The following is a 9,377-nucleotide window of genomic DNA, read 5'->3' on the forward strand; positions in this document are numbered from 1 at the left end:
AGAATATAGATAAAGACTAGTCAGGATCCTGCCTATTCCTTGAAGGTCCAGAAGTATGAGCATCACCAATTCCTGCAAGAGCTCCAATCTCAAATTTGGGGATTTCCACCATCCCACCACCAGCTGCTCATTCTCTGCAACCCCCTATCTCAGTCCCTTTTCACACACACACACACACACACACACACACACAGTCTCTGTTCTGTTTTAGCCAGCAGGTCCTGGAAGTCTAGTGAGACTGTGGAGAGATCCCTAAGCACAGCAGCTATAATCATGAAGATTCCATCACATTTGTCCCACCCTCTCACAACCTCAATAAAATATCCTCTCTCAAAGGCCTGCAGAGGGATTTCAAGGTCTAATTTGCTTGTGGTTTTCCTGATAATACTTTGGCAAGAGGTTAAGTGTGGGATGAGATTTTTTTTTTTTTTTTTTTTTTCTTTTTTGAGACAGAGTTACTCTGTCGACCAGGCTGGAATGCAGTGGCACAATCTCGGCTCACTGCAACCTCCGTCTCCCAGGTTCAAGCGATTCTCCAGCCTCAGCCTCCTGAGTAGCTAGGATTACAGGCGTGTGCCATCACGCCCGGCTAATTTTTATATTTTTAGTAGAGACAGGGTTTCACCATGTTCGCGAGGCTGATCTCGAATTCCTGGCCTCAAGTGATCCGCCCGCCTTGGCCTCCCAAAGTGCTGGGATTAAAGGCCTGAGCCACTAGGCCCGGCCAAGATTTTAAACCAAATCATCATAGAACTTATGTGAGGTCCCTCCTGGCCCAGACCCGTCCCTTCCCTTTCCTAGCCAGCTGTGTCCAAGTGGGCACCTGAAAACCGGCGGACTTATGGGGCCCCTGGATCGGCCGGCCATTCCACACATTCTCTACGATGGAGTCTGGATCAGGGATTTCCCGGGCTTCATTTTGTTCAACTGTTTCCAGGACAACTCCAAAGCTGTGGCGTCAAAAGTGCGACAGGGACTCGCATTTGCCCCCGAGGACAATTACTATATTGACATGGAGTTCCCAGGGCTGAAGTACAAAAGTCAGAGCAAAACCACGCCTGTGTCTTCCTCCTGCGTCCGGGACGAACACCTTCCTTCCAGGTCCGTGGCAAATAACTCCAAAAGCCCTGCCGCCCGCCAACACCCCTTCAAGTGCCCAGTTCCACGGAGGCGGAAGCGAAGCCCCCGGAAAGCACGGTTTGTCCGCCCTGTGTTCTTTAAAGGGAATAGACGACCTTGGAGCGCCCCGCCCCCTCTCGCCAAGGAAGGACTCCATTGGCTCTCCCCGGAGGCTTCGCTCTCATTGGTCAGCGAGTGAATGCCGACCTGCAGACTCGGTCCTAAGTTTCTTTTAGTTTCCGGTGTCTCTGCAATGGCGGCTCTGGACTCCCTGTCGCTCTTTACTAGCCTCGGCCTGAGCGAGCAGAAGGCCCGCGAGACGCTCAAGAACTCGGCTCTGAGCGCGCAGCTGCGCGAGGCCGCTACTCAGGTGCGAGCCCCTCTGCCCCCGGCCTGGTTTGCGGACCATGCTGCAACGCAGCGCGGGGCGGGGTCCAGATCCCGACCTGCCCCACTTGTCCCGCTCTTTCCTCTCACTGAGCGCGGGGCTTCTCTCTTGACCCCTCTGACCTCAGGCTCAGCAGACCCTGGGTTCCACCATTGACAAAGCTACCGGGACCCTGTTATATGGCTTGGCCTCCCGACTCAGGGATACCCGGCGTCTCTCCTTCCTTGTAAGCTACATAGCCAGTAAGAAGATCCACACTGAGCCCCAGCTAAGCGGTGAGACCCTTATCCTTCCTGCCAGTTCGCACCAATGCCTCCCTTCAGCCAAGACCCCTGTCTTCCCTTTTTGCCAAGTCCTCCAGTTTCTTTCTAGACACCTAGTTCTGCACAGGCACTGAGGCATGGAAGGGGTGGCCTATGGTGAGACTGACAAGGGAACTGTCAGGGTCTGAGGGGGGATCCACTCTCCACACCTGCTTCTTTCTTCCCTGTGTCCTCTAGGGTGGTGGTGCCAGGGCTTAACTTTTCAGGAGGCCAGACTATCCTTGGAGTTTCGTGAGATTAGGACCCTGTCTGTCCACTTCTTGGAGCAGAGATGCCACAAACTCACGGGCTCTTTGTTCTCAGCTGCCCTTGAGTATGTGCGGAGTCACCCCTTGGACCCCATCGACACTGTGGACTTCGAGCGGGAATGTGGCGTGGGTGTCATTGTGACCCCAGAGCAGATTGAGGAGGCTGTGAGTCTTTCCCCAGGCATCGTCTGCCTCACCAGTCCTGGCCATGGAAAGGAGTGGCTCAGTTTCCCTCCCCAGCAAGACCCAGAGTGAGGGTGTGGGTTCCCAGAATATCTCTAAAGGTGGCTTTCCTGAACCACATGGTTTGGCTTTCTGCAGGTGGAGGCTGCTATTAACAGGCACCGGCCCCAGCTCCTGGTGGAACGTTACCATTTCAACATGGGGCTGCTGATGGGTGAGCAGGGCCTGGAACGGGGCTATATTGTTCTCTCTGGTCATGCCTTTTCTTCTGGGCAGGAGTGAGAAGGAGGTAGGGGAAGGAACAGGAGTGACTTAAAGTGGTCTGGCTGGGCTCAGGCTCTGGTTCTGGTGATCAGCCAGGACCTTTCCTTGGGAAGGAGGTCGGGGGGAGTACTCTCTTTTGCCTTTCTGCAGCTCCTTGTGCCTGTGCTTCTAGGAGAGGCTCGGGCTGTGCTCAAGTGGGCAGATGGCAAAATGATCAAGAACGAAGTGGACATGCAGGTGGGCATGCTTCACTAAGCTGAAACTGGCAAAGACTCTGGCATGAACAGGGCCTGGAATCCACTAAGGGATAAAAGGCAGGAGGAGGGCTGGGCATGGTGGCTCACGCTTATGATCCCAGCACTTTGGGAGGCCGAGGCAGGAGGATTACTTGAGCCCAGGAGTTCAAGACCAGCCTGAGCAACATAGTGAGAACTACTCTCTACAGAAAATTTAAAAATTAGCCAGACATGGTGGCTATACCTGTAGTCCCAGCAACTTGTGGGGCTGAGGTGGGAGGATTGCTTGAACCTAAGAGGTCAAGGCTGCAGTAAGCTCTGATTGCACCACTGTACTCCATCCTGGAGTATAGAGTGAGACCCTGTCTCGAAATCAACAACAATAAAAAAAGGTGGGAGGGGGCTGGGCATGGTGGCTCACGCCTGTAATCCCAACACTATTGGGAGGCTGAGGTGGGCAGATCACCTGAGGTCAGGAGTTTGAGACCAGCCTGGCCAACATGGTGAAACCCCATCTCTACAAAAAGTACAAAAATTAGCTGGGTGTGGTGGCAGACACGTGTAGTCCCAGGTACTCAGAAGGGCTGAGGTGGGAGAATCGCTTGAATCCAGGAGGCGGAGGTTGCAGTGAGCTGAGACTGTGCCATTGCACTCCAGCCTGGGCAATAAGAGCAAGACTCCAGTCTGGGCAACCAGAGCAAGAGCATTTTAAGCTAGCAGACCCACATGAGGAGAAGAGATGGGATGAGCTAGGTAGGTTTTTTCAGTCAGTGCTGGTAGGTAGGCCAGGAAGCCTTGGGTTGGTGGGTAGGATCAGTCAGGGGCTCTTTGAAAGAGGATACTCCTGTCTCTGCCTGATTCTGGTCTCTGCTCAGGTCCTCCACCTTCTGGGCCCCAAGATGGAGGCTGATCTGGAGAAGAAGCCCAAGGTAGGGCTGGGCATGGCCCTGAGTCCCTGAGGGTGAGGTGAGGTATGGTGAGACTTCAGGCTGGGGAAGGAAGTGTCTGACCACAGTGATCCGAAGACCCTATCCAAGAGAAAATTTGATGCCATTTTCTGAAGCACCTGGGGCTTCTTTCAGGTGGCAAAAGCTCGGCTAGAAGAAACAGACCGGAGGACAGCAAAGGATATGATGGAGAATGGTGAGAAGCTTGAGGCTCCTGTCACAGCATTTAGCTCCCTGACTTCTGAGCCTCCCCAGAAGAGTTCCTACAGGCTCCTCAGGCCCTTGGCTTACTCAGTACCCTGACTTCTGTCTCAAGACTGGGATTCCTGGTGTTTCTTTTGTTCCCTTTGCCCAGAGACTGGCATGAGAGGCCTCAGATTTCTGGCTCTAGATCTCTTGTCTCTGGAATTGAGGGAATAGGAGTCTACTCAGTTCTATTCTGGCTGTAGGATATGGTAAATGTATCCAGAGGACAAGTTTTCCTTGTTTTGTTCCCCACAGGCGAGACTGCTGACCAGACCCTGTCTCTGATGGAGCAGCTCCGAGGGGAGGCCCTTAAGTTCCACAAGCCTGGTTAGTGGGCATGTCAAAACCCTGGGGAGGGCTGGATCTTGGCAGCAGCTCCTATAGTCAGGCCCCTGGGGTCAGAGGCTTTGGCTGCAGCCTGGTCCTTAGGCTTATTCTGGTCCTGGCAGGTGAGAACTACAAGACCCCAGGCTATGTGGTCACTCCACACACCATGAATCTACTAAAGCAGCACCTGGAGATTACTGGTGGGCAGGTGTGTGGGGATGTGGCCATGTGAGCTTGTGCCATCAAACACCTGCCTGAGTGCCTGGGCTGCGTCCATACTGCCCCATCTCACCCATCACCATGGCCTTCCTGGGAGGGAACATCTGTTTCTTTAAGGTCATCTGAGCTCAGACTTTATTGCTCTTTTCCCATCCCCCTTATTTTAGGTACGTACCCGGTTCCCGCCAGAACCCAATGGAATCCTGCATATTGGACATGCCAAAGCCATCAATTTCAACTTTGGCTATGCCAAGGTAAGCATGTGTCTAGGGACCTGGCAAGCAAGATGACCACTTGCTGTTCCCATGAGTGGATACCATATCCCTGCCTTGCTGTCTGCTCCCAATAATGTACCCAGGTGGGCAGAGGCCATGGAAAGGAACCATATGTGTGACAGATACCTAGGAATCTATTGAGCTTATTGGAATAAATAGCTTCCTCCCTCTGAGGAGTCAGTGAGTTCAAATTTGGGAGAGTTGCCAGTGCAGTCCCTAGGCTTAGAAAGATGCTAGGTTAGATACAGGAAGGTGAGAGAAGCTCTTGAAGGCATTTTTAATTCTGACATGAGGCTGGGTGGGGTGGCTCACGCCTGTAATCTCAACACTTTGGGAGGCTAAAGTGGGTGGATCACTTGAGGTCAGGAGTTCGAAACCAACCTGGCCAACATGGTGAAACCCTATCCCTACTAAAAATACAAAAGTTAGCTGGCCATGGTGGCGCACGCTTGTAGTTTCAGCTATTGGGAGGCTGAGGCAGGAGAAACCCCGGAAGTGGAGGCTGCAGTAAGCCAAGATGGTGCACTCCAGCCTTGGTGACAGAGCAAGACTCCATCTCAAAAAAAAAGAAAATTCTGACATGAGAGTGCTCTGTGAATATCCTAGTTTGATAAACAGGATTGTGGGGCTGATGGATGATGTGGGAGTTCACAGATGGTGCAACTTTCCTAGGCCAACAATGGCATCTGTTTTCTGCGTTTTGATGACACCAACCCCGAGAAGGAGGAAGCAAAGTTCTTCACTGCCATCTGTGACATGGTGGCCTGGCTAGGTATGGACTGGGCAAAGCCTAGAAGGGCTGGTGGTTAGTGGGCCTCTCCTTGGGCCATGGCCTGCCACTGAGTGTTTGTGACTGGCTGCTAATACTTTGTTTCATTTTGCCCCAGGCTACACACCTTACAAAGTCACATATGCCTCTGACTATTTTGACCAGCTATATGCGTGGGCTGTGGAGCTCATCCGCAGGTAAGGCCAGGGCCATGACGTAGAGCCAGGCAGGCTGACTAGGTCACAGCCATGCTGGGCACTCACACCCCTTCCCCACAGGGGTCTGGCTTATGTGTGCCACCAGCGAGGAGAGGAGCTCAAAGGCCATAATACTCTGCCCTCACCCTGGAGAGACCGTCCCATGGAGGAGTCACTGCTGCTCTTTGAGGTGGGGTCCTAGAGGAGCATCTGGGTTTGGGTGGGCCAAGGTGCTGAGAATGAGATGCTCCTGTGCTTAGAGACAGCCTGAGTCCTTGTTCCCCTCAGGCAATGCGCAAGGGCAAGTTTTCAGAGGGCGAGGCCACACTACGGATGAAGCTGGTGATGGAGGATGGCAAGATGGACCCTGTAGCCTATCGAGTCAAGTATACACCACACCACCGCACAGGGGACAAATGGTGGGTGTAGAATGGGGTGGGGTGGTGGGGCTGCGGAGTAGGGCAATGGGCCATGGGGTAGGGCAGAGTAGGGCTGGATGGTAGGGCCCACTGCCTATGCCCCACAGGTGCATCTATCCCACCTACGACTACACACACTGCCTCTGTGACTCCATCGAGCACATCACTCACTCACTCTGCACCAAGGAATTCCAGGCCCGGTGAGGGAGCTGGGTCCATGGGGTGGTAGGGCCAGTGGAATTCCAGCAGCCCTTCCTGTGGTCTCTCCCTGGTTCCAGAGCTGGCCAGTCCTAACCCTACTCTCCCACCCCAGACGCTCTTCCTACTTCTGGCTTTGCAATGCACTGGACGTCTATTGCCCTGTGCAGTGGGAGTATGGCCGCCTCAACCTGCACTATGCTGTTGTGTCTAAGAGGAAGATCCTCCAGCTTGTAGCAACTGGTGCTGTGCGGTAGGTGCGGCTGTTTGGCCTATGAAAGGTTAATGGCATGTGCTCCCAAAGGCTTTCTCACCACCTTCTTATCCACAGGGACTGGGACGACCCACGGCTCTTTACACTCACGGCCCTGCGACGGCGGGGCTTCCCACCTGAGGCCATCAACAACTTCTGTGCCCGGGTATAGCCTAGCAGGTTGGGTAGACACATTGGGGGTTGAGTGTGGCAGTTTGTGATTGTAGCTGTGACTGATGCTGAACTTTCCTGCCAGGTGGGAGTGACTGTGGCACAGACCACAATGGAGCCACATCTTCTAGAAGCCTGTGTGCGTGATGTGCTGAATGACACAGCCCCACGAGCCATGGCTGTGCTGGAGTCACTACGGGTCATAATCACCAACTTTCCCGCTGCCAAGGTGGGCCTGCCTCAACCTGTGTGTCGCATGTGTGTGTGTCGCTAGAGGTACACTTGGCTCTGGGCATGGGGGTCCTCATGCTGAGTATGACTCATATCTGTCTCCTGTCTCCTGCTATAGTCCTTGGACATCCAGGTGCCCAACTTCCCAGCTGATGAGACCAAAGGCTTCCATCAGGTTCCCTTTGCACCCATTGTCTTCATTGAGAGGACTGACTTCAAGGAGGTAAATTGTGGGGGTGGAGGGTCCCGTTTGCTGCTGAGTCTGGTACTGGGAACCTTTCATCTCCTCATCTCTTTGTCAGTCCATCTACTTCCTGCTTCAGATGAACCAATCTTTGCCAGACATGGGGGTGGGGAAGCTTCCCCACTTGTTTGACCCTTGCAGCCTCATGTGTCTACCCCACTTCCTATCTCTAGGAGCCAGAGCCAGGATTTAAGCGCCTGGCTTGGGGCCAGCCTGTGGGCCTGAGGCATACAGGCTACGTCATTGAGCTGCAGCGTGTTGTCAAGGTGAGAGCCAGCTGCAGCCTTCCTACTGCAGTGCCTGCTGGGGCCAGGATGTGAGTGTAGCCTGCAATCCTGGTTGTGGTTCCTGGGTCTAATTGCTGCTCCCCTCCCTCCCACTTCCAAGGGCCCCAGTGGTTGTGTAGAGAGTCTGGAGGTGACCTGCAGACGGGCAGATGCTGGAGAGAAGCCAAAGGCCTTTATTCACTGGGTGTCACAGCCTTTGATGTGTGAGGTTCGCCTCTATGAGCGACTGTGAGTGAACAGAGCTGGGGTGGGGGCAGGTACAAGATGCACATTGCCTGCTGTGGCTGCCCAGCTGGGGGTATGACCTTCACTTTGGCTGCAGATTTCAGCACAAGAACCCTGAAGATCCTACTGAGGTGCCTGGTGGATTTTTAAGTGACCTGAACCTGGTAGGTTCGTGAGGTTTGGGGTGAGGGAGGTAGGCCTCCCTGGTTGGATGGTTGCCTGAGTTCCCTGCCTGCAGGCATCACTACATGTGGTGGAGGCAGCATTAGTGGACTGCTCTGTGGCCCTGGCAAAACCCTTCGACAAGTTCCAGTTTGAGCGTCTTGGATACTTCTCCGTGGATCCAGACAGCCATCGGGGAAAGGTGCTTGACTTTACCCAGCTGCCCTCATCTGCAGCAGTGACAGTGGCGGCCATTCATTGTGCCAAGTGCTCTGCATACATTCCCTTAGTTGATCCTCACCACGTGAGAGAGTTGGTATTTGTATTCTACTAATGAGGAAACTGGCACTGAGGATAACTCCAGGCCCAAAATTTTGTATGAAGGCTGCCTTTTTTTTTTTTTTGAGACAGAGTCTTGCACTGTTGCCCGGGGCTGGAGTGCAATGGCATCATCTCGGCTCACTGCAACCTCTGCCTCCCGGGTTCAAGTGACTCTCCTGCCTCAGCCTTCCAAGTAGCTGGGATTAGAGGCACATGCCACCGTGCCCGGCTAATTTTTTATTTGTTTGTTTGTTTTGAGACAGAGTCTCACTCTGTCGCCCAGGCTGGAGTGCAGTGGCACAATCTCGGCCCACTGCAAGCTCTGCCTCCCGGGTTCACGCCATTCTCCTGCCTCAGCCTCTGGAGTAGCTGAGACTACAGGCGCCTGCCACCACGCCCGGCTAATTTCTTCTATTTTTTAGTAGAGACGGGGTTTCACCGTGTTAGCCAGGATGGTCTCGATCTCCTGACCTCATGATCCGCCTGCCTCGGCCCCCCCAAAGTGCTGGGATTACAGGCGTGAGCCACTGCGCCTGGCCTAATTTTTGTATTTTTAGTAGAGACAGGGTTTTGCCATGTTGGCCAGGCTGGTCTTGAACTCCTGACCTCAGATGATCTGCCTGTCTCAGCCTCCCAAAGTGCTGAGATTACAGGCGTGAGCCACTGCACCAGCCCACCCTGTCTTTCTTAGTCCTTAAAGTAGGGGGCAAACATGGTGGTGGTTATAATCCATATAAAACTATACCCTAGACCCCCACGGTGGTTGTTATAGTCCATATAATACTATAGCGTAGAGCCCCATTCAGTCCCTTACCTAAAGTCACAAAGTTATTGAGGACCTGGGTCTCCTGACCCTTAGTCCCTCGGCTTCTTTGGCTTAAGAAGGAAGTTAGGGGGAGGTGTCTGTGGTGAAACCCGCCCAGGTCTCCTTGGCCTTGTTCTGGATTGGTGGTCATCCTTTTCCCTCTGCCCTCCAGCTTGTCTTTAACCGAACTGTCACATTGAAGGAAGACCCGGGAAAGGTGTGAGCTGGAAGCACTGAAGCTACCTCATCCTCCTGGAGGGTGGGGCTCCCCTCGCCACCCCAAATTCCATGTCAATAAAGAACAGCTAAATTCTCCTAGA

General features: G+C 53.6%; 1 protein-coding gene across 1 annotated transcript; it reads left to right on the forward strand.

The window, feature by feature from the left end:
* Nucleotides 1–1,328: 1,328 nt before the first annotated feature.
* QARS1 (glutaminyl-tRNA synthetase 1) lies at nucleotides 1,329–9,377 on the forward strand. The gene is made up of 24 exons (XM_058443018.1): nucleotides 1,329–1,484; nucleotides 1,630–1,782; nucleotides 2,134–2,243; nucleotides 2,400–2,475; nucleotides 2,698–2,762; nucleotides 3,637–3,690; nucleotides 3,844–3,904; nucleotides 4,210–4,281; nucleotides 4,404–4,489; nucleotides 4,668–4,754; nucleotides 5,448–5,547; nucleotides 5,663–5,741; nucleotides 5,823–5,931; nucleotides 6,030–6,160; nucleotides 6,268–6,360; nucleotides 6,474–6,611; nucleotides 6,690–6,777; nucleotides 6,868–7,011; nucleotides 7,132–7,236; nucleotides 7,431–7,523; nucleotides 7,645–7,772; nucleotides 7,867–7,933; nucleotides 8,008–8,133; nucleotides 9,230–9,377. Exons 1-24 carry the CDS (start codon nucleotides 1,373–1,375, stop codon nucleotides 9,278–9,280), a joined length of 2,328 nt encoding a protein of 775 aa, XP_058299001.1. The 5' UTR covers nucleotides 1,329–1,372; the 3' UTR covers nucleotides 9,281–9,377.

The sequence above is a fragment of the Hylobates moloch genome, unplaced genomic scaffold (genome assembly GCF_009828535.3).
Source record: "Hylobates moloch isolate HMO894 unplaced genomic scaffold, HMol_V3 SCAFFOLD_8, whole genome shotgun sequence".
Lineage (NCBI taxonomy): Eukaryota > Metazoa > Chordata > Mammalia > Primates > Hylobatidae > Hylobates > Hylobates moloch.

Bases quoted from the DNA above. Each gene is read 5' to 3' on its own strand.
- QARS1 (XM_058443018.1), top strand. From the start codon at position 1,373: ATGGCGGCTCTGGACTCCCTGTCGCTCTTTACTAGCCTCGGCCTGAGC. The intron at 1,783-2,133 runs GTGAGACCCTTA...CTTTGTTCTCAG, and splicing joins CACTGAGCCCCAGCTAAGCG to CTGCCCTTGAGTATGTGCGG. The intron at 6,361-6,473 runs GTGAGGGAGCTG...CTCCCACCCCAG, and splicing joins ACCAAGGAATTCCAGGCCCG to ACGCTCTTCCTACTTCTGGC.